Source organism: Elaeis guineensis, chromosome 1, assembly GCF_000442705.2.
Source record: "Elaeis guineensis isolate ETL-2024a chromosome 1, EG11, whole genome shotgun sequence".
In the NCBI taxonomy this organism is placed as follows: Eukaryota; Viridiplantae; Streptophyta; class Magnoliopsida; order Arecales; family Arecaceae; genus Elaeis; species Elaeis guineensis.
Genome location: NC_025993.2, coordinates 115,112,910 through 115,138,209, shown reverse-complemented (window position 1 = coordinate 115,138,209; position 25,300 = coordinate 115,112,910). Strand labels below are relative to the sequence as shown.

The window sequence follows — 25,300 nt, the reverse complement described above, 5'->3', positions numbered from 1 at the left end:
ATATTAATACTATAAATCATATAAATAAAGTATAATTATTTTTACTTCATATTGGTGGGTAAGCGTCTGCATCATAACCAGTAATAGCAAAAATAACGGTAATGGAGAGGCTCCCCTGCAATGTTCGCCGCTGGCCCACCATTGCGGCTGGTCTATAGCACATAGAACCCCTTCCGCCTTCTTTTAAATCGGGGAACCTCTGCACCTTCGATTCCCAAAGCGAGAAGAAACTACTGAGACTGAGATCCATGGAGGCACACCAAGCCAAGGTCTTCTCTGCCCGTCTTCTTCTCTCTCTCGTTAGTTAATTGTTCTTCTTTAGACTGATCTATTCGCTTACTGTGTTCCACTCTGGATGCTTGTTCTTTTGTACGCTGGATGCAATCTCTGGTCTCTACAATGATAGTGTTTGTTTTCTTGGGTGTTATGTGAAATTCCGTGTGGGGATCGAGTGATCAAATCAATCGTGCTTAGATTTCTGTTGAAGTTTCGGGGATTTGTGGGTTTTTGATCAAATTTTGGTTTTGCTCGAAAGGCAATGTGATTGATAGATTTGTTGATCAATATGTTTTTAGTATTGAGTACGAGAGATACGAGTGGGCCAAACAGAGGAAACCGCTCATCAAAATATTTGGCAAACTTGGCCGTCTTCAGAGTTCGGCTTTTAAACAAGTGCGGTTTTGAGTTGTGTTTGATGGATCATAGGGTAAAGAAGTAAGCTATGATTTTGCTGCTTTTAAAATCCATCAGAATTGGCAGCTTGATGTGAATTTCCAGGGAGTCATTGGTTGCTTTTTTTTTAAAAAAACATTATTCGATTTTAACTTAGTTTCGTTTCTTGCTGTCATAACTCACAAGGACATGAGGGCACTGTTTGAAGTCTCATGGATAAAATTAGTGTTGTTTCTTCACTGCAAAAACAACGGTGGGCTCTGCTAGACTCCTTCACTGTAAATATACATCTTTGATGTTGCTACTACAGTTTCTTTTTATAGGGCTCGGTAAGAAAGTGCCTGCATGAAGCTGCATTCAAGAGAAATGCTTCGTTTCATATCTGGTGTTTGGTAAATACTTGACACAAAATCATCTGATTGCAGGGAGCACAATAAAGAGGGTCAGATAAAATGTATAGGCAGAAGTATTGGTGTAAATGGGTCTAGTCATGTTTGGAATTGGCATGAACTAAACCTCACCTATGCTGGGTGATGATTTAGGATTTAGACATGAAATTAGCTATTTATTTAACTCAAATAAGGGTGAATATGGCTTATGCTTGTGTCAGCTTTGAGTATAGTAATTTTAAGATAGAATATAAGGAAATATGAAGTCAACTCTGTTTGATTCCAAGGGGCTGGATATGGTCTCACAAGTCTTAAGTCAATCTAGCTTTAACTTCTAAATTAAATTTGAGCTTGCTTGGGTTTGTGATGAGCTGGATTGGATTTGATTTTGGCCTACTTCTCTTGCGTTTGGATGAATTTGATCTTCCACAAGTTGAACACATCATTTCAAAAGATGAAGATGCTACCTCATATAAGTATAGGGTGAAATATACTTTTCTTGCCTTACTAATAAACTGCTGTAGATCTTCTCTTATTTGAGAAAATGTTTTAATTGCTCACCCATGGATTTTTTTGTATAAAAGTTTATTTTTTTGCTTTCAAAGTCTTAGTGCTTTAAAAGTAAGTCGAGCATGCTAGTGGTTTCTCGGTGAATGATAAGATATCTAGAGTTCGTTCTCAACAAGTTGACTTGACCTGACTCTTTGAGTTACTTGAAGGCGATAAGTTTTTTACATGGCAATCAGCTTTTTTACTCCTAAGCCGGGAGTTTCTAGATGCTCTTGTGATAACCTGCCTTTCTACCACTAAAGAAAGTATGCTTTGTAAGATATTGACATTATGGTGGATACCTCTTCCTCGCTGCAAGCCCCACTTTGTTAGACTTATTGCCTGTCCAAAATTAAAATTGTCTTTTTAAATATTTTATGAATGGCCAGAGTGCCAGACACTTATTTATGGAACTATTGGAATTAAATGCAACAGCCATAAAACAAAGAACTTTATTCCACCAATTCTTGAAATATTAAATAGGTCATAGAATATGCAACTGATACAGTTTATGGGAGGAAAACCTTTTTAAGTAGTTTTTCTTCATATTCAATTGTTAAATTTTATTTTGTTTTGCTAATTCTAATTTCTTATTCATAGTTCCATCCTTGGAAACCATCGCCTTTGAAATTGGTTGATATATTCGGACATGGAAAATGGTTCGTCTGATTCATGGTTTTTCCCCCCCTTAACTGGTGGGATCAAAGGAATCCCTAATTGGACTGTAATTGAATCCCAGTTTACATTGGTAGAATGTGTGAGCAATTGAAAAGGTTATTAACTAAGGAGCTTCTTGTATGTGCTAAGTCGGTGTGAGAATAAAGCCAAATTCCAAGTTGAGTGCTGTTCCCTAGGGAAATATTGCAATGGATGAGCTTGGAATATTAGGCTTAACATCACTGAAGGAAAAAGAAAAAGGAATCTAAACCATGGAGAGAAAATTTCCTCTATTGATATGTTGGAAGAAATGATGCATTGAGATGTGAACTTGGCTTTCTGTTGACAGACATTTCCATATACAGCCAGGCAGATCCATTTTTCTCCCTCCTCTTGGAATGCTTAGGCTATGCTTGGCTGGAATAATCAAGTTAAAAAGCCATATTATATGTTGAATCTACAATATATCTGGAATTAAGTTACGGTCTTTGTGAATTTCAATCTTGTTTTGCTAAGTTTCCAGTAGAAAGTGTTGGTGTCTGGAGATCATCAATTGCCATAAGAATAAGTTTTGCTTTTTGACACAGAGAGTTTAAAACAGGCTTGGTAAATGTACTTAGTATCTTGGGATTGCCCAGAAAGTTCTAACTTATTCATGCTAGAAGGAAAGTGAATGAGCAAAGGCCTCTTGCCAAGTTAATCCCCTGCTGTTGTTGTTAGTTTATGATAACTAATAACCCCTGCATTGAGAACTTGATGATATCTTATTGGATGTAAGCAAGGAAATCTATTCATTTCCATCTGTCATATATTGTCCTGTCCAGTTTTTCATTCCTAGTCAATAAAATCACTCTTTACTTTCATATACATTGGAACCTCAGCATCAGTCAAAGTTCTAAAGTACGTGTTGCACTCGGGAGTGTTATTTGCCAATTTTTGATTGCAAACAGTATGTCTCATGTGTCACTGTCAGCTTTCGTTGGTAAACATCTCTCAGATTTTCATCCCTATGGTGACTATTGATTGTGATGGTTGTGCATTGGTGTAAATACTCACTTTAATGGTATTCATAAAACTAACAAACAATTTAGCATTTTAATAGTATCCTCATCGACCTAATCATGAGCTGCGAACCAAGAATTTGAATTCAAAGATGATTCAGATATTTAACCTTAAAACAATGTCTCATTAAGAAAAGGGGTTGTGGAGGACTGAAATATGGAGATTGAATATCAAGTTTTTGTAAAACTTTGATACCTTTGGAGACAATGCCTAAAGGAAAGTGAATATCGTGAAGTTGCCGGATCCTACTTATTGGATAAGCTGAATGGGTGAATGAGTTAAAAGAACATAAAAAATGCAAAGGAATGAGTTATTGTCTCTAATGTTTTAAATCTCCTGGGGTAGGGGTGTTCAATTTTTTGTTCAGAACGAGATGCCCCGCATCCTACCCTATCTCGGTGGCCATCCTGATCGGACGTGTACCGGGATGTCTTTTTATATATAAATATATTACTTTTTTGAATTTATCTTGAAGTTCTACTAATCTATTTATTGTTTAAATATATATGAACTTCAGAAGCAATATATTTATAATAAATCGATTCTATTTAATACTAACGCTATGATGTATTATAATCTTTCAGGTTATTGAAGATTCTTTTTTGATTATGAAGCAATGATCTCTCATAATTGATGCATCCATGAGTATTTGATAAAGTAAAAATATCAAAGTTTGATGAAAAAGCTATAATCCATAATATTTGAGCTTAATCACTTGTATATGAAAATATAACTATGCTAATAATTTCAATACTACACAAAATAGATTATTAGTTTAAGATAAACTTTTTAAATTTACTACTAATTCAAGGTGGAATATCTATAATGCTTATAAACATTTGGGTCCTGCTCATAATTGGGGTCTTGAATAGGATGCCAATTTTGATATTGAGCCCATCTTTATTGCTCATCTTGTATTTGATGTTGTCTGTGATAATCCTTTTGATAGTACATTGGATAAGAGTAGTGATGTCAAAAGCGCCAAAAGGTGCATCTCAGGCACTCAAGCAAGGTGCTAGAAGGGGTCATCGTCCCTTGATGCTTCAAGTGATGCACCTTCACTCAGGTGCATGCCTTTGGCGCCTTTTAGGGCCTTTTTCATTGAGGCGAGGCGCTTGGCTTGGGTGCTTCAGTGAATTCTATGATTATTATTTTTTTAATGGATAAAAAGCGTAAAAAATCTAAAAGGCCATCCATTTAACTTCTCAACTCTATTACTAATAGGAGGTAAAGTGGTCAATTAGTATGAAAAAATTAGTTTTGACTTTATTGACTTATTATTATTTAAACAAAAGAAAATTGAGAGAAAAGGGAGGCGATCAAGGACCATAGGAGTCTATCAAGAAAAGGGAGGCAGAAGAGGACCACAACAGCCAGCTTTCTAGGTACCCAGCTTGTTTTTTCTGCAGAAGGAGACCACAGCAGCCAGCCTTCCAGGTACCCAACTTGTTTTTTGTGCAGAAGGGGACCACAATAGCCAGCTTTTTAGGTACCTAACTTGTTTTTTCTTCTTCCATCATTGGTTTCAGTCAAGGTATTCCGTATAGATCTGAATCGACCAGTACACCCTGTACCGAACCGAACCAGTGGAGAATCGGTCTGATTCGGCCCTAATTTTTGAGAAATGATGCGAACCATACCGAATCGATTTAGGCACAAACCGATTGGTTCGGAACAGTTTAGGCACAAACTATTTGAAACCAGGTGGTATGGCTCGGTTCGGGCCCGAACCAAGCCATACCGATCATGTGGGGAGATGTTTGTGGGGTGGGTGCTCCCAATAATTGGTGGCCTGGTGCTCTGCCTTTCGAATGAAAGGCAGAGAGCCTGAGAAGCTCTTAAGCTTCAATGGGGTGATGACACACATGAACGAAGCCCAAAAAAAGAGGAAAAATTTCAAAAAATTTTCACAACTTCTTCGAGAAGACGACATATTTTGACCGAAAGTAAGGTAATCCATCATTCTGTCACTAAAATTTTATTTTTTATTTTTTTTGGCCAAAAAATGATAAGAAGTAGAAAAATAGGGAGAAATCATGTCAAAATTTATGATTTTGATATGATTTCATTATATATTGTAGATCATGGTATTCCATACCGATCCGAACTGATCGATACACCTTGTACTGTACCGTATCAGTGGGGAATCGGTTCGGTTCAAGTTGGTTTTTCAAAAAATGACTTGAATCGGACCGAACCATATGGTACAGTGTGGTATGGGCCGGTATGGTACCGCACCGATATGGTGGAGTACGGCTTGATTTTTTTCTGATTATTAGATGGGATTTTTTTTTGAATTTTTTATTGTCGGTACGGACCAGTACGGTATCGTACCATACTGCACCGTACCGATCAATAATTGACACGGATCCGGTATCGATATTTAAAATTTTGTTGTAGATCATTGGATCATTTACACGATGACACTAAAATCATTAATTTTTATTAATTTATTTTTTTAAAATATATATATATTTTTGTAATAAAAATTATTAAAAAAATAAATTTTAAAAAAATTATAAAATTAAAATATTGTTTAGGATAATTCAAACTATTTTTACTATAAATTTTATATTTGATTGTGAAAATTTTAATGCATGATATGCATAGTAGCGTAGGCTTAATTTTAAATAAAATAAAAAAATAAATAGTATCCAATGCATGTTAATGAGCTTAGAAAAATATATGTAGCATCTATGACATGTTTCTACTTGGATCTAATCTCAAATATTTTTTTTAAATTTTTAAAATTTAAAAATAGTTTTTAATTATTTAAATATATATAGTTTTTAATTATTTAAAAATATATGTAGCACCGATACGGCGGGGTATGGCTTGATTTTTTTTCTGACTATTGGATGGAATTTTTTTTGAATTTTTTATTATAGGTATGGGCCAGTACGGTATCGTATCATACCGCACCGTACCGATCGATAATTGGCACGGGTCCAGTACCGATATTTAAAATTTTTTTGTAGATCATTGGATCATTTACATGATGACACTAAAATCATTAATTTTTATTAATTAATTTTTTTAAATATATATATTTTTGCTATAAAAATTATTAAAAAAATAAATTTCAAAAAATTATAAAATCAAAATATTGTTTAGGATGATTCAAATTATTTTTAGTATAAATTTTATATTTGATTGTGAAAATTTTAATGCATGATATGCATAATAGCGTAGGCTTAATTTTAAATAAAATAAAAAAATAAATAGTATCCAATGCATGTTAATGGGTTTAGAAAAATATATGTAGCATCTATGACATGTTTCTACTTGGATCTAATCTCAAATATATTTTTTTAAATTTTTAAAATTTAAAAATATTTTTAATTATTTAAATAATTAAAAATATGTAACTAATTAAAAATATATAAAATTAATAATATATTTTAGCTAATTCAGAATTATTATTTGAAGTTCATAATATATTTTTTGAATTGATGAGATTTAAAATTATTATTAAAATTTTAAAATTTATATATAAATAAAAATTATGAGAAATGAGTATTATTTTTTTTTTATGATTATTAAATTATCCTATTTTGTTAAACTTGTAGAAATGAGTAAGGAGTCAGAGTGTAACATTGACTGTGACCGTAGCGAGATGCTTTCGGCTCTACACCATTGGAGATGCAAATGGTGCAGCATAGAGTTCAAAAAAGGATGGATGACTAGGTTGAAGCAGCATTTGGCTAGTGGTTATCCTGATTTGATCATATATCAAAAATATCCACAGGAGGTCCAACAGCTCATGACGAAGTACTTCACTGATTCTAAAGTAGCGAAGTAGAGGGCAGTGCAGAAGAGGATGGAGGTGGATCGTCAAGTCGAAGAGTCATCTTCATATCATTCTACAGAGTCAGAGGAGGCCTCTGCTCCAGATGATGAGGAGGCACAGATTGAGGCTACCATTCAGGTGAGTCTGGATGATTAATAGCGGTTGGAGGTGATGACCAGATATAGAGAGTGATTTAGACTGTCATTCTATGAATCGAGGTCTGACTCTGTAATCGCTAGGAAAGAGTCTGAGTTCAGGACCATCTCTATTAGAGAGTCGGTCCGTAGAGGCAGACATAATATTTCATCGATATTGGGGGCTTTTAGCAGTAGGAGGAGGTTCTCTAGAGACATTCCAATAGGAGCCACCATCCATATTTGGATCTACAGACTTTTTTCAGTAAAGATTTAAAACAACAGAGGGTTGACACTATGTTGAAGAAAGATATGTGGTGAGCTATTGGATGATGGTTTTATTTTAGTCATATTCCAACGAATGCAGCAGGCAATACTCACTATCGATCTGCCATTTCAGCCATACAGGCTATCGGTCCTGGTGTAGATCCTCCAACACCTAGAGATATCTATGATCAGCTTCTTGATAGTAATAAGAAATATTTGGAAAGATGAATTTTTTTTTACAAGAATAAATGGACCATATATGAATTGATGGTGATGTGTGATGGTTGAACCAGTCTTACTAGATGGAGTATCATCAATTTTGTGATATATTATGATGGAAAAATATTTTTTATAAATCAATTAATGCTTTAGATAGGGTGCACGACGCTGCATATATCTTTAGACTGATGGAGGAGGTGATTGATTCAATAGGAGAGCAGAATATCGTGCAGGTCATCACAGATAATGGGCCGTAATATAAGGCCATCGGTGAGTTACTGATGGAGCAGCGACTGTACATTTACTGGACATCATTGCTGCACATTGCATTGACCTCATGTTGATGGTTATTGGAAAGCTTCGTAGAGTACAGCATGCAATAGACTCAGCTCAGTCTATTACTAGGTTTATTTACAATCATACATGGGTCCTGTCATTGATGCAAAAATATACTGGGGGAGAGATCTTGAGATCGGGTGTTATACGGTTTGCTATAAACTACATAGCATTTGATAGCCTTCTGCAAAAGAAGGCAGCCTTGCATCAGTGCCGAATGATAGGAAAGCAGATATGTGAGAGTCGGTACTGATAGAAGTCATGTGAAGAACTTGATGACCAACCAGTCATTCTGATAACAGACTGATAAGATAGTGAAGGTTATCAAACCATTATATGAGGTGCTTCGCACCGTCGATAGTGAAAGATACTCCCAGATAGATTTCTTATATCATATAATGGAAAGAGTAAAGAAACACATCAGCGAGATAGATCTAAAACATGTTTAGAGATACATCAATATCATTGAGCGCCGTTGGGACTATTAAATGGGTAGAGATTTGCATCTAGCTAGTAAGCACGAATTCAAGAATCATCTGAATTTTTTTTTTGTATTTGTATAAATCTATTTAATCATTTGTGGAATTTATTTTCTGCGTACTATTTGAATCCGAGATTTCAGTACATCATATTTGGGATAGATGTGGATAATAAGCTTCTTACTGCTCTCCGTAATGTGATATATAAGATGGTGTCTGATTCAGAAATCGCATCTATATATCTGCAAAAGGGATTTAGGTCAATTAAGATGCGACCATTTAACTTAATTCGATCTGTAATTAATAATATATTTATTAATTTAATAAATATATTTTTGACAGATGAAATAGTTTAGAGAGAAGACAGATAGCTTTGGAGTCTCATCGACTGTCGTAAGCAAAAAGAAGATGAATTCAAATAAATTATATATTAGTACTGAGGACTTTGTTGACATTATATGCCGATTAATATCATAAAATCTAATATGTAATTTTGTTTAATATTCTACAGTTGAATGGTGGATTTAATTTGGACAGTCCGTACAAAATTTGAAAAGTGTGGCCATCCACATTCTTTTCCAGACAGTCTTCTCTAGTGAGTGTGAGCTTAATTGATCGACTTTCGCCCTTATCTACAGTAAATAGAGAAATCGTTTGATATAAAAGTATCTCAATGATCTTGTATATGTACACTATAATTTGAGATTGAGGCTAAAATATGTCCAGGATGAAGTATAGCTGAAGTACATGGATCTGACGATAGATGTTTATGCCATTGATAATGAGGATTCGATGATTGAATGGCTTGTAGGCCAGCAGCAGGAGTCAAAAATTGATGAGCCTTGATCCCCTCCACAACCAGCCAATGTGGTAGCTAGAGAGATCAGGGTGGATCCAAGATAGTGGGCAGATATAAATATTTCGTATAAGATTCCAATTGTTCAGCCACAGTCTGAGGGATCACAGGGGAGTCATTCATTACGTGACTTTATATCCGAGACATCCTTTCAGATGTTTGAGTGATAAATATTGGGACGAGGTCGGTCATCTCAAGCAGGAAGAAGATATTCATCTTTTCAAATACAGCAAAATCAGTCACAGAGGGGCATCAGGGAGCTCGAAAAGATAAATTTTTCAAAAAGACAGTTGCAGCATCCTAGAGAGTGTAGGAGTCAGCCAATTCGGAGATCAGCGGCAGTGAGAGTGATGATAGTAGTCTTGGATCTGATGATCAGGGAGGGACTAGAGGATATGAGACCACTATTCATGAGATGCTACCATAGGATGGTATTCAATTCACCGATGAGTCTCAATTTATACATGCCACACAAGATAGAAAGCACGATGCACAAGCTGATAGACCTCGCAAGAATACAATTTCATATAGGCAATGGCCTTTCAGAGGCCGTCCAGCACATGATGCAACTGCAAATGACCTTGCACGTGAAGTAGGATCCATGAATGTATCTGGATCATCTTTACATCATGGATCCTATCATCCGCAGGCAGCTTATGATCCATGGATATGGTGTATTTTATATATCTTCTAGTGGCTACTATCATATACAGCTCAGAGCATCTTACAAATCGCATTTTGCTGCTGGCATATTTGGATGGGCCCCTTTACAACTATATCATCATCCCAAAGATACCTTTCAGAGTCAGAGTTTGAGCGAAAGATCTGAGATGTCTTACAATCCAGAGAGGATACTTTATGAGATGAATATTCAAGAGTACAGTGCTACTTAGTTAGAGGAATGGGCTGATGTCCCTCCGGAATATGCAGATGATCCGGATATTTACGAGCGTCACGGACAATCGACGAGAGATTAGATCAATAGAGATCTTGAGATTAGTATATTATTCTTTATAATTTATACTTTAGATATATTTAATGTATTATTTTAGACTTTTTTTATTTTTTTTTGGATGATAAAATTGTTATATAACATAAATAAACATTACTTTGGATACAAAATAATTTAAAAATTAATAAAAAATTATTTAAAATCAAAATCAATTAAAAAAATAAAAAAACTTTTTATGATGCACTGGTATGAAATCGGTATGCCACACCGTACCAACATTCGATACGATATGGTATCTGATATTGTACCATATCGATCAGGAATCGATTTGGGTCTTGATATCGGTTCTTGAAACTTTGGTTTCAGTCTTTTCTCTTGCTGATTTTTTTTTCTTTTGTTGGACCTGACTTGTCTTTTCTTCTTCCTTATTTCGTTCCTCTTTGTTTTTCTCTATTTCTTGTTTCGCTTCTCACGACAGCCAGTTTTTGGTTCTTTTATGTTCGAAAATCAAAATCCAGTTGTTGTTCTCACTTTCTCTTCATTCTTCACCTCATCAACTCTGCTTCTCTCTATTTTGCTTTCTGATTCTGCTTCTCTGTTTCAGTTCTCAGTTCTTTTTCTTTTTTTTTGAAGATCAAAACCCAATTGAGTATTTTTCTGTTTTATATATGTTTTATGCTTAAATTGTTAATTGTATGGTAATTCATATTACAATAGTTATCTCTAGTTGTTACTTATTTATATATCATTTTTTTTGCTTTTGTCCCTCAATTTTAGTGTCTTATTTCACTCGGGCGAGTGCTTTTCTAGCGCCTCTCGCCTCAGGGCACTAGACCTCCTCAGCGCCTTAAGGGCATCTTTCACCTTTGACTATCTTGGATAAAAGACTGCCCATCTTTGGTTAAGATAATGAGAGATAATATCATACTGTGGTCCGAAAGTGTATCCATATAAAGGTGGATACTGCATATGAAAATATTTCTCAGGATATGATAATTGGGAGTATACATCTGTATCATTCGTAGAAAGAAAAGAACCATGATATGCACTTTGATTATCTGATGCTCTAATGGATCCTGTTCTGGTTAATGATGATGACCTAACTTATTTCGACTCCGACCTACTTCTTAAAGCATCTTGTTCCATCCATTCCATAAACTTCGGATATGTCCAACATTGACATTCCTTAATTATTCTCAATTCTTCGTGAAAATGATTCAAAATATTTACAGTTTGTGTGCCACGTTCAGCAATAATTTTTTTTTCACTCCTTATATAGGTTAGCAACTCCTTGTCTTGATATCTAGATCTGGGTTTGGTTCCATGATCCTGGTCCTATATGGTATAAGTGAAATATGCTTCTTTAGTAAAAGGATTAATCTCATATACTTCACTACTCCCTCTATTTTGACCATCATGATCATCAGATCTATCATCATTCTTGCTATCATTATCATTACCGCTATTATCATGAGATGATCTAGGCAATTCAAGATCTGAGGGCTTGAGTGTCTCACTATCACCATCTTGAACCTGCACATCATCAATTGCCTTTATTGGATCAATTGTTGTCTTTTCTTTTGATTTCGACTTTTCATATCCTTTTTCAACTGCAACTCTCTGACTCCCTCTGGAGCTCTAATTGATCTTTACTTGTTGACTCATCCTACCTCTATTACTGATCTTAATGTTCTAGCTATCTTTGGAGATCCTTGTTTGATGTTTTGAGCTAAACATTTCATGATCAAATCGTTGATCAAAATCTTCAGATTGTCTGTTATCTGATCCACCATCATCTCTACTAGTATCTTGCATTCTGCTTTGAACAGGGGATAAATGAGGGGCCGCCCATTGATCCACATCTTGTATCTCTGTCTCATGTGCTATTGTTTTGCATTATCCAATACAAGTATCTCCATTTTTGTAGCATTTGTTTTAGATCCTTTTTTTTTTCACAAAAATTTGTTTTTCCTGCCTGATCTTCAGGTATACTCTTTTTAAAATCCTTTCTGTGTTCTCTTTTTGAGATACTCCTACCTCCCCATTTTTCAAATCAGTTTGATTGACAGCCACCAAAATCCTAGAAATGCTACTGATTTACCTAGGGCTGTTAACTGGCCATGCTTGCAGCAGACCATCCCTAATCAATGAACAGCTTGAGCCGGCCAAGACAAGCCCATAAATAGTGATGTACTGTTCAATGGTTGCCACTGAATTGTCATGTTATCTTAGGGGTTCAACTATGATCCATAATGTGTGTGAACCCTGTAAAATTATATAATTTTAGTAGTTCTTGATTTAAATTGAATATTCTTGCATGATATTTTGCAAAAATATTGAAAATAACTGCATCTACATCAGTAGCTTGGATTTAAAGATATCATGAACATTTTTATTATCTCCTCAGGTCATGTTTACATGTTCATCAAGATAAATAGCTATTCCTGTCTATGCATGCAGAAAGTCACCCTGACTATTTTTGTCTGCTTCAAGATACCACTCCTCCAAAGAAGCTAGTCAAAGATGCTTCAAAGGATTTCTATTCAGCTGGCTTTGCTCCTGGAGCTATAGTTTACTTTTCTTATGATCTGCCAAAAGGTTTACTCTTTCTACTCAAATGGCAAATCAGTTGAGAACAGTCCATTACATATTACTACAACCGATGTTGTCAAAATTTGCTGCCAAAGTGTTAGCCTTTAGGTGTAGCAGGTATAGCTGGGTATCCTCAGGCTGGTCTGTGAGCACCTAAATGCCTGCCAAAGTTCAGGAAGCTGCATAGCTTATAGCCTTGCATGATGATGTATTTGTGATCCTTTTATTGTGTATCACCTAGGGAACTCTGGCTTTATTAGAATAGCATGTGGTTTATGTACACAACTAAGTTCCTTTCCTGATATTTTATGTCTTAATACATGGTTTTAGAAGCTAGCGTTGGGGCTTAGAAAAGCTTAAGCCTCAAGGCGAGACAGTTAAAAAACAGCCCAAGACTTCTGCCTTGGGGTCACTTTCTAAGGCTTACATCTATGAATTAAAACATACACTTTACAATGACTTTTAAGGCAAGAAACAGGCATACAACTCTTGGTTTCCTCATTTACTATCCCTTTAAGTTTTGAAATGTAAAACTTAGCTTATAACTTACTTGATGGCCAAAACAGCCTTAGGAAAGCTGTAAACTGGTTTACTTCATTTCCTCGTCCCCATTCCAAATTTTTACATCCCGGCGGGATAGGGGGTGTCCTGGCCTTCTCATCTTGTTCCTATGAGAAAATAGAACTGGGATAGGTTCGGGACTCTGAAAGCCATTCATGCTGGGAGAAAAGAAGAAAGCAAGGAAAGATGAAGAAAAGGAAAAAGTGAAAGGAAAAAAGAAGAAAAATGGAGGAAAAAAAAGGAAGGAAGAAGAAAAGGAAAGAAAAAGGTAGGAGAGAAAGGAAGGTAGAGGAAAAAAGAAAAGAAGGAAGAAAGAAAAAAAGAAAACAAGAAAAAAGGGAAAGAAGAAAGAGAGAATGATGGAGGTATTTATTGGGATGCATGACCGGGACTGCTATCGGGACGAGACGTGACCATAGGATGTCCCATTCTATAGAGAAACTGGGACACCTTCATCCAATAGGATTTAAAACCTTGTCCTATTCTATATGCAAATTTAAGATTATAGCCTACACTGGATACCCTGTCATTGTGTTACTGTTATCTGTAATTTATTGGTCTTAATTTGAGGCTTTGCTTTAATCTGCTGCTTATGCTTTAAATGGCCTTGAGGCTTATGTCTTGTATTTTGAGGCTGAGCGGCCTCATCCCTGATTTAGCCTTTTAAAAGACTGATTGTGTACAATATGATGCTCTACAGTCTAAATGTAGGCACAGTGAAGCTAATCTTTTATAGACATGCTCATAAAGAATAAAACTCTCTCTCTCTCTCACACACACACACAATAATGGGAACTCATTTTTCAACCATTTAACTCTAGTAGCTATTTGTGTTACCTACCTCTATGCTATTCACCAATATTTATTCTTGAATGCCTAAGACAGCATACATGAATTGCTTAAAATATGATAATTATCCAATTTTTTTGTAGGTGAGTATGATCACACCCATCTATGCAATATATGTTTAGTTACTTTGTCTGAAGTAAGCAAGTTGTTTAACATTGACCTATAGGAAGTCCAAACTTGATGTTTTTTCAGGTTGACTAGACACCATGTCTTCTGTTCTACTAGCTTTTATGATTATAAGAAGCTCAATGCTGTTGCTGCTATTCTTTTTAGTTACCTTTAACTAAAATAAAAAGATACATTAATTTGTCCTGCTACTTTTTGTAAAGCATTCCTTATAACAGGCTATTCACATTTTAATGTAAATGCAAATTTTAATGGTAACTATGGAGTTAAAACAGGGTCTGGTACTGTCCTTTTATAACATCATGAATCTTATGTGTAGTCATCAAATGCTCATTGAATAAATTGACATGTGTTGTGGTGGCAGATAAAGAGTTTGATAGTGCAGTTGCAAAGACAGGGCCTTACCTTCATGATGATATCTTGTCTCTGAACAGATTGGATCTTATGATGTGGCTATTGTCTAGATACATGCAAAGATCATGCACAAGACTGCACCAATTATGTGGAATAAATTTTATGATCTACTGGAGCATAGTATCTCCACTGCTGAACCTAGTTTGATTAGATGGAGAGAATATTAAGACAGGTGATGCAGATCTTAAGTTATTTAGACATGTGATGACTGGAAAAGAAAAGGAATATTCCAATTTTTTTAAATATTGAAAAGGAGAAAACATATAAGAGTGCTAATTATCGGTATCGACAACATTAAGGGCACTAATGATGGAGCCTCCACAAGGCTGAGCGGTTGTTGAAAATTGAACTGGTAAGATTATTTGTAGTGTTTCCAAACAGGAGTTGACATCCAGCCCTCGTTTCTTTGTGGATATGATTAACATCTAGAATATTAAATGTTATTGTGTATTGGTTCTACGCTCATGTTCAAGTCATGTGTTTGACCAAGCAATTAAAAATTCAGTTATATCCTTCTTCTTTACTTTTTCCCCTATCAATTAGGTTTGCTAATGGGATGTTTTCTAATTCCAGGGAGTATTTACTAGTCACTATTAAGTCTTTTGGAAGCCGTGGTCCTGGTCCAATTAATTAAAAGCCATATCTTGTCGGGGGAGTTTGATGGGATCCATCCATTGATTGAAATCAAATTCCCTGTTGAGGTCCATATCAATCATCTAGGGATGCTTTCTAGCCCTTGTGCTCCTGCTGAAAGGTATCATTGAGATATTACATTCTAGACTTGTAGAGGTTAAAGTGGTGGGGAAAGCATTTGTTGGTATGGTCAAGTATAATGAAGTCCAAATCAGGAGTGCAATAATTATAGGTGTGTAGATTCCTGAAAGTATGAAGAGTGGACCGTGAAAAACTTGTGAAGATGTGGAAGAATTTGTATGAATGGTGTACCCATTAATAAATAAGATAAAGCTTATTGTTTGCGAAAGTTATGGGCCACTATAAGGTCGCAAATGTGTGCTCAGAATGTTGGCGAGCAGATACGAGCCTTACTGTAGCAGAGATGTTGATGTTGGATGGAAATGAATCTTGGAAGAAAACAAGGATGGAAAGGAATGGAAGACTAGATTGCTAATTGAAGATTATGAAATGTGAAGAATTTTATGAAGGAGGACAGATTTTTCCTTTTTGAAGGGGGGGGGGGGGGGGGGGGCTGTGGTGGGGTTGATACAGTGGGGAAATCCTAGATGTCAAAGGTGCGAGAAAGGATTTATATTACTAGTTTCCATCTAGTTACTCTGTTACCAATTGTGCTAGACTGTAGATGAGCTCATGAGGAATTTTCATGGGATGTTGCTTCATACTAACACTATAACCATGTTTTGTTTAATGTTGTGTGGATGGATTGTGTAATTTAATTAGGTGTAACAATGACCTACATTGTGAACAATCTCAGGAGGAATTTTCGCAAAGTCTGTTCTTCACAATGATGTTGCTGCAACCATTTGTTTGCTATGGTGTGGGGGTGTTCATGCAATGAGGTATCCTAGATGTAACCTGTCATGAGGGATTAATTATACTGTCATTGATGCAGAATCTATTCCAAAGGCATTGTTTAGTTAAATCTGGCATTTCTGGCATGCAAGATTATGTGCCACACGAAATAACATAATGCTGTTTTTTTCATAGGTAACAAAGAGTCGGAATTTCAAGGCAATGTATATTAGGAGTTCTGACCAGAAGGAAAGTGTGTTATGAGTTTTCATCTAATTCACCTTATTGAGTGGCGCTACACTTGAACAAAGATCAGAAGAAATTTTCACAAGATGTTGCTTTAATGCTATAACATGATTTATTTAATGTTGTATGGATGGACTAATTTTATAGCAAGACATCCTATAACTTATTCTGTACCTGCTGGAAATGCTTCTCTTCTTTTATGCTAAATTTGTCCAGGTTCGATTGAGAAGGATACTTAACCTGACATGCCTCACTAGTTGTTGTGCTCAGAACTGCTCAGAAGAACAAAATAAAGCAAAATATTTGAAATCCTGTCAGAGGATGAGGACAAATATTGATAGTGTGCATATATTGCATCTCAGCATTTGAAAGAGATCATGTTTAAGAATCTTCATATTGATCTTGTTTCCCTGTATCGCTGCAGTTTATTTTCTCAGTTTGGCTTTAAACCATGCTATCGGCAGTTTCTTTTCATGTCCCCTTATTTGATATTAACTCTACTTAATAGCAAGCTTAATACACTGCTTATTGCTCATGATTCTCTTAACTTACTAGTAGCAGTTCAAAACTTGGGACTATTAAATTATTTTTCTACACTTCGATGTTACTCCTAGATGAATCCTTATTTGCCATGTGGTAGTAGATGATCCCTTATTTGCCATGGGGGCACCGGTTAGTCACACAAACAGCTTGACTTGATGCCACATGGCAGGCCATGATTCAGCTAATCCTGTGTGTTTTGCACCAATTGCAGTAAGTTGCACCAATCTGACCCGGCAAGCCGGCAGGAGGAACTTCTTCTGTCTGAATGGGCACCATGCAATGTGAATGAAACATAATGCTGCGAGTGGGTGCGGACATTCATGTTCAGACTTGACTTGAACAGACCAATCTAAATCAAAATTATATCCAGTTGGTCTTTGCTTCATGTCATGATTATTTTTGAGCTTGCAGAGATGTGATTCAACCTGATCGGACTCGACATGCATTGTCTTGATTTTCTTGGCTCTAGCTTGAATATCCTGAGAGTGGCCTAACTGATCTGCAAAGTGGTCTGGATTTAGTTCTGTTTCTTGACTTCATTTGTAATTGGATTGGATCTAAATCTGATTGCATCAGTAGCCTTGACTTACTAGTGCAAAGCCTTACTGACATTTATGCATCAATTGATGTAACTTGTCTGATCTAAATGGGCTGTATTAAGATGAGCAATAGGCGATCAGTGTAACATCCTCAAACTTGTGTCATCTCCTTTCATTTCAAGCTGAACCCAAGCTCTTCGGAAGAGCTTATTCAAGGGGATTCACAAGAACCTCGAGTCCCTAAGACTTTATCATACAATACTTGAAATCATTCCATTATTCATCGATACCAACTAGGATCACAAGCGAGTCAAGTTCGATTGGGATGGAAACAATCTAGATGCAATTCATGACTAAATGGAGTCATGGAATTGAATCCAAACCTAATCCAATTCCTTTTGGGCTGCATTGGATGGGATACAATGTTATATTTATTAATCCATTGGATTTACTAGGTCCAATGGATCGAAAACAATTCAAAGGGAAACTGTAATAAATATATACAAATTGATCATCAAATTATATCATCAATATATACTAAACTAATAATATGCAACATGTAAACATTTATCAAAGATATATTCTATATAAGATTTGATGGATGAGCACATATGACTAACATCGTAAATTGTTGATAATGTATATTACGAAAATAAAACTAATTTCTTATGTGCAAGGAGAGTTCTAGAATATATGTTATATTAGTTTTGGCTTTGTTTGGTTGCGGCTTAGATTTAGAGTTTAGTGATACAAATCCAATCCATATTCAAAATGGATCATGTATTTCAATGCAAACTTAGTCCACATAATTTTAGTTTTGATCAAACCAGATTAATCTCCGATCAGCACTAGTTGGCACTCTCTAATCTTATAGTTAGATAAATTACATTCCTTTCATCATCAATTATATCAATAATTAATTAACATAATATAATTGTTATTTATTTATCTACAAGCTTGGGTTGTTTGTTATTTATTTATCTAGCTGATGTTTTTTATTTTTGACAGCTCTGAAAAGATTCAAGGTCCCTGTATTTTATGCTTGATGTGACCCTCAGAATTGGATTATTTTTTTTTTCTTTTAAACCTCTCCCCTAACACCAATCATGGTTGAGTTCTGGTAGCTTCCTCGATCCAACAACCGAACCAAGACCCATTGGATGGTGCCCACCATCTCTCTCTCTCTGGTCAATGTATTGTTGGAGGCAATGATGCCATTGATGGTTGCACCAATTGCGTGCCTTGCCCTCCCAGCTGCGCTAATCCACCACCAAATTCCAAGGCCAAGAAGGGTCTGCAATATTTGGGGGCCCAGGATTGCACCAAGTTTAATCCATGTCCGTGTGCATGCCACAGCACACAATGATTGCAATCCATGGGAATCCACGATATCCGTCTTCTGTGACCTCAGAGGAGTTTTCCGGAACTCTATGTGGATTGCATGACTTCCTATGTTCGTGTTGGCGGCTACTGATACGAAAATCTATGTAGGTATTTGTTTAATTTGTCATCGACTTTGTACCGAATAGATGTTCTTTGGTATAGATTTATAAAATCTAAATAATATCTTCCATCTATTCTTTTTAGAAGAGATCCAAAATTATTATAAATGATATTGTTATGACTTTAATAACGTAGAGAACATCAATAGTCTCACATCGATTGTGAATCAAGAAGAATTCGTGCTTATAAAGAGAAAAAAAATTTTTCCATATGAGACACTTGTTAAAGAGCAAAACTGTGAGATCCATAGATCAGAGTGGACAATACCTTACGTGACGAGTCGAGCTGTTGTCTGCAATAATGATGCCCCAGATAGAGGTCAAGATCCGTCTCGACTGATCGTGAGACTCCTTAAACTGTACACATCGGAGTGTTTCTTGATTGGAGGACTCTGCTGTGGTTCTAATAATATGGAGGGCATCAATAGTCCCACTTCGGTTGTGAGTCAAGGAGTGAACAATATCTCACATGACGAGCCGAATCCTTGTCCTTAACATGTATCAAATTGAATTCGACTTAAATCCTTTCCACATAGCAAACAATACCTCATATGACGGATCGAGTTCTTGTCCGCAACAGGTATCAAATTGGATTCGACTTATAGCTTATATAAAACAGAGGGTATTGCAGTACGGATCTATTTAGATTGGCTATGATCTTTATATTTGTGATCAGATTTATAGTACTTGTACATAAATTCGAATTTTTAACCAAATGAGGATTTCAGAATTTAAATTAGGAATATATAAGATCAGTGCAAGCATATATTTAATCCCATATCAAATATATATTGAATGGACTTTAGATGTTTATATAGAACTAAAAAATTTTAAATAATATTTTTTGATTATTTTTTTTTTTTTTGTATACGGGATCCTTACTTGTTGCAACTAGGTCTGATTTTTTTTTTTTGTGTTGCTTACGTCAATACCAATTGAGCCCCCCGGTTTTTTTTTCTTAAGACAGGATTTCTTTTAAATGCTTATGGTAATCAATGGGAGAGTTATAGCTGGGAGGGATGGCTGAGCTACCGGCATGGACTAACGTTTAAGAAAATTAGGTGGGATGGGCTTTGGACATCTTCCCGTCCAGCTACCAGCGGTCTTTGACAACAACCATCCTAAAGCAACGCCTGCGTCATGCCAGGACAGGAAAGGAAATTAAAAAAAAAAAAAATCACCATGAATCATGATTCTACTGACACTATGTACGTGATAGGATATATTTTTTAAAGACCATCATTAGCTTCTCCAATAATTTAAACATAACGCAAGCACTATTTTACTCATGCATTTAGCATATTAGACCTTTCAATTGTCGAAAAGCATGATTTTGATGTTGGTACTTGTTGTACAATTTAATGATAAATGATGCATCTAATTATCATAGTATTGCTTTATGGGGTCATTTTATTTTGTAAAATAAAAGTGCTGTCACTTTTAATAAGATGATGATTTATTTATTAATCATTTTATCTTGATGAGATTGAAAGTTTGAAAAAGAAAAAGAAGGATGTGCTCTTTTTTTTTTTTCATTTCGGTAGATGTGTTTTAAAAAGCACTTCTTTCGTTTCACACTGAAATTATTATAATTATCAATTGACTTAACATTTAGATTGTTAAAGTTACAATATTATTTTAAGGCTGTTGGAATTTCTTGCAAAGATATACAAAATAATGAGGTGCAGGGATTTCATTGGAATTAAAAGCACAAGGAAACTAGAGCATTCACTGTACGGACATTTAGAGACCCAATTTAGATCACCACGGTGATCTAATATCACTGATAATTTAAATCATGAGATGATCTAAGATTACTATATTTGATTTGCCATAATGCAGTGATTAAAGATCTCTGAACATGTACAAGCTACTTATTTGATATGCTATGAAAATTCAAGATCACGGAACATATAATATCAAAAATATTCCTGACAACTTATTTAGGAGTTGAGATTGAGGATTGGGATAGAAAAAATTTAAATAAAATTAAATAAATTTTTTTTTCTAATCAGCACAATAAGAGAAGGAAGGATTTTCTTCTCTTCCATGGAGATGATGCCTCAAGTACCTGCATGCATTTCTTCTCTTCTATAGAGAAACGCCTCAACTATTTATCTGACGCATGCGAAAAAAATATCATCATAAAAAAAAATAATTTCCTTTTCTTCAAAATTTTTCGATCGTGAGGGTATTTTGGTTAATATAGTTAATATAAGATCATCGTAATAGAGTGACGTTGGATATCCGTTCTTAAAAATGTATTTCATATCACCATATTGGATGGTGATTTGAAGAGTAGAAGTGATTTGAAATCACTGTTATGTAGGCAATCAAATATAGTAATCTCATCACCTCCATCCATATTATTTTTGATCCTGGATGGATCACCCTATACCAAATGCCCTTCATATATTTTCAGGCTACATGGTGCTTTTTTTTCTTTTCACAAGGAAAAAATTAGCAGATCCCTACTTCAATTCATGAAATGCACAGTCAAATAATAAATTTCTCTACAATAAAAAAAAAACTATATAATGAATAATTAATAAGAATTAGAACCAAAAGAAAGGCAAAATACTTTTGAAGTTTAGAATGATAAACAATGAATGAAAAAAGAAATATTAAAACAACAGAAGGATTCAAAAGAACCTTAAATCTCACCATGGTATAGGAGCATGATTAATAACCTATTAAATAAATAATATTTAAAATTGAGATAAATAATTATTTATGAAATTAAAATTAGATATTCTCTCATTCAGTCTTTGCACTCGTCACCGTCACTAGCTTATAACCCAAGCACACTCAATGTGGAGTGGATCTTCATGTGACATTTTGTTGCTAAGTCAACCCCATTCAAGTAATCTAAAGTAGGATTCACCCTAAAACAACGATAGAAATTGATTCCGGCACCCAACCTGTCAATATGTTTTTTAAACTTCTTCACAGAGAGTGTATCCCAAAAATAAAACCTCAATCATGGAGGGAGAGAGTCCATAAATATATGACTAATCACAAAAATAATTATGAAATATAAATGCTCATTACTAATCAAGTATATGTATGTAATTTTGTAAATATGCACCAAACACATAGTATCTTTTATTTCAATATTAAATTAATTATATATATAAATAATTATTTTTTAAATGATATCACATAATTGTGAAGGGTGGTTCTTGGTGCAATGATAGAGTTGCTTTATTATCAGTGTAATGGATTGGAAAGCATAAAAATATAAATATTTTATTTACTCCATTATCTATTTTGATAGAATAACTTCACCAATCAGGTGACAAGTATTGTTTTTTTTTTTTTTTTTTTGGTATCAAAGGTGACAAGTATTAGTTGTTGTAGCACAACTAGACTTCACGCAATTTTTGACCTGTATATAACCTTGGCTACAGCCTCCAAATGGCCGAACGTATCCATTTCGGCACACGGGGTCTATGTGGGTCCCAGCAATATCGCTTTCACCGAATCACGTGACGTATCTTCATGCGTCATATGCTGGATCGGCGACCCAAATCTATTTTTTTTCTTTCGAACATTGACCGTTAGATTTTCTTCCAACGGTCCGAGAGATGGGCTGGTGGGAATAAAACGCTAAAATAATTCCAACAAGGAGTCAAAATAGTAATACCCTTTCTCTTCCTCTTCTCGTCTCCTTTGTTGTGGCACGATGAATACGGCGGTTGGTACAAGAGGGAAAGGAGGTAGGTGGCCATCTAAAAAGGCAGGATTTTGGAGTATAAAAGGCTGTAAAGCCCCAAATTCGCCCTTCTGCGGTGCTTGGAGATCGCATCTTGGAAGGTTTCCTCTTCTTCTATGATCTATCTTTCTTCTCTGTTGTTTGTCTATGCTAACTGTGTAGTGATCTTACTTGGAATGGATCGGTTTGATCTGTTCCCTATTATAGCATGCATCTTATTTTTGGGAAACCTGGGGTTTTTGGTGGGTTTAGTGCTTACGTGGGTGTGCTTGGAGTTGATAGAATAGAAGGATAAAAAGCCTCTTTTTTTTCTTTATTCTCTTGAAATTTTTGTTTCATTAGAGGTATTTGATCAGTTGGAGACCGATATTCAGGTGTTTGAGTTGCTTCTATCAAGCTTAAATTTCATGACATTATGTGAATTGTATTCTTGTTCTGAAGTTCATGTTAGTTTTTCTATTTGGCGTGAGCGCCATGGAACTTGGTTTCATCTTATGTTCATAGTTTAATACAATTAATTTTGTTTTAGTTGTATTTGATGTTATTGTTTTGAGAAACTCGTATGATTTCGTTTTGGTTACATGTTACTTTTTTCACAACCTTTCTTGCTGCTAGACATGTTACTACAGCATCGCGGTGGTTTAGTTATGGTCTTGCTTTTGTAATTTTGCTTATCTATACTTGTTTGTATTCATATGGTGTATTATGCTTTCATACAGCGCTAATCATGATGATATCTAGTGCAAATACAGTAAATTGCATGCTAAGAAGGGCAATATATCTTTATTTCGTTTAGATAATTATGGAATAGATAATATTGGAATTTTATATAATTATGGTTTAAGGACAGAAACAGATATATGGAAGACATTTGAAATTTAGATGCTCTATATATGTATTCTTACAGAAGTGCTGATAAGTTTTTCCCTTGCTTATGTGCTGAAGACTGCTTATTCTCTAAATTCAACAAAACTCTTTATCATTCAATATATGCATGCTGCAGGTAAAAACAAAAAAAAAAAAAGAGTCCCGTGATACAGAAGAGAATTGGGACAATCAGCCATGTCGATTGAATTGCGTGGTTCATATTCAACATCAAGAAATAACTCCCTTGAAAGAAACAGTTTTAGGAGCGAATCTTTCTCAGAGGACAGAGATCAGGAAGTTATACCAGATGTTGGTTGCCTCTCAATTGTCGTGCTTGGTGCTTCAGGCGACCTAGCAAAGAAGAAGACTTTTCCAGCACTCTTCAACCTTTTTCGGCAGGTTTGTTGGATTTAACAGGCTAGCAAGGTCCATGAACGTCTTATATCTTAATCACCATATCCTACAGTAATTGGTTTAAAATATAAAGTTGCATTTGGGAGCTAAAAGGCAACAAGAAGTCAACATATTACTTGCATATTGATTGATGAGAACATGATCCACCAATTATTTTGGATTAATCTCTTTATGGAGTTGCAATACTGGCAGCAGAAGAGTAAAGGCAATTTTTTATGGATTTAATTACTATAAGAAGCTAATTCTATAAGTGGGTGAAATTTCTTATCTTGTTTTGATAAATGAAAACTTTGAAAATCATGTGCCTGGTTCTGTAATGTGCTTTTCTGTTTTCAAAATTGTAATAAGGGACTGTTGTAAAAAATAAAGTTTGTGTTAGAAAAGAACATCATTCAAGGTTCTCAACATAGAACACATAATTTTATGTTATTAGGTGTAGGCGGTTCTTCATCTTGTCACCTTGTTGTCACTGCTGCATGCATTGCAGATGTCACTCAAAAAGTGGAAAATTGATGTGAAGTAGATTGCTAGGTCCTCTGGACCAATTAAATAGGGGCAGCATTTGAAATCAAAAGCTCATTATGATTTTTCTTTCACTACCTTGTTTGTAGAGACCTACTTCTGATACACAAAGGTTCTGTTAACTTATAAGCTAATATCCTAAATTCTTAGATATCAATTCTTATTTTTGACAGATGACCAGTTAATGACACTAGTCTACCTTCAGCACGGATGCATGACATGTTACTCTGTGGGACATCATATAAATAGAATTTGACATAGTGCGGGGCGCATAAAATTTATTGGTTTAAAATGCTCGCTAGTAGAAAAAGCTCAGGAGTCACAAGTAACACTTCAGCAGTTCAGCCATTTGGATTTCATTGAGGCAAAGCCGGTTGTTTGGAATTTGGCAAATAATTCTAGGAAGGGAAGTAATTAATATGTATACAGTGCTTTAGAGAGTTAGGCCTTCGAAGAAAATTAATAAGCACTTGTTTTTGAAACTGTGTAATGGTTGACTTGTTGCAATGGTTTATTGCAGACATTGTCCTAAATCTTAGTTAATAGCTACTTTGCTCTGG

The 25,300-nt window shown here is 35.2% G+C and overlaps 1 protein-coding gene and 1 long non-coding RNA gene across 3 annotated transcripts in view; both read left to right on the top strand.

Annotated features, from left to right (window-relative positions):
* Window positions 1–97: 97 nt before the first annotated feature.
* Window positions 98–17,813, top strand: LOC140859106 (uncharacterized). Of its 2 annotated transcripts, XR_012142575.1 has the most exons (3): window positions 98–269; window positions 16,355–16,439; window positions 16,588–17,173. It is a non-coding gene; the product is annotated as an uncharacterized lncRNA (long non-coding RNA). The 2 variants fall into 2 exon arrangements; XR_012142576.1 differs by lacking the exons at window positions 16,355–16,439; window positions 16,588–17,173 and adding an exon at window positions 17,393–17,813.
* Window positions 17,814–22,883: 5,070 nt separating this feature from the next.
* Window positions 22,884–25,300, top strand: part of LOC105038680 (glucose-6-phosphate 1-dehydrogenase, cytoplasmic isoform) — a 35,183-nt gene continuing 32,766 nt past the window's right edge. Inside the window, 2 exon segments of the mRNA XM_073260592.1 lie at window positions 22,884–23,038; window positions 23,941–24,203. Of these exon segments, the coding sequence (XP_073116693.1) occupies window positions 24,000–24,203 (204 nt within the window). The 5' untranslated portion in view covers window positions 22,884–23,038; window positions 23,941–23,999.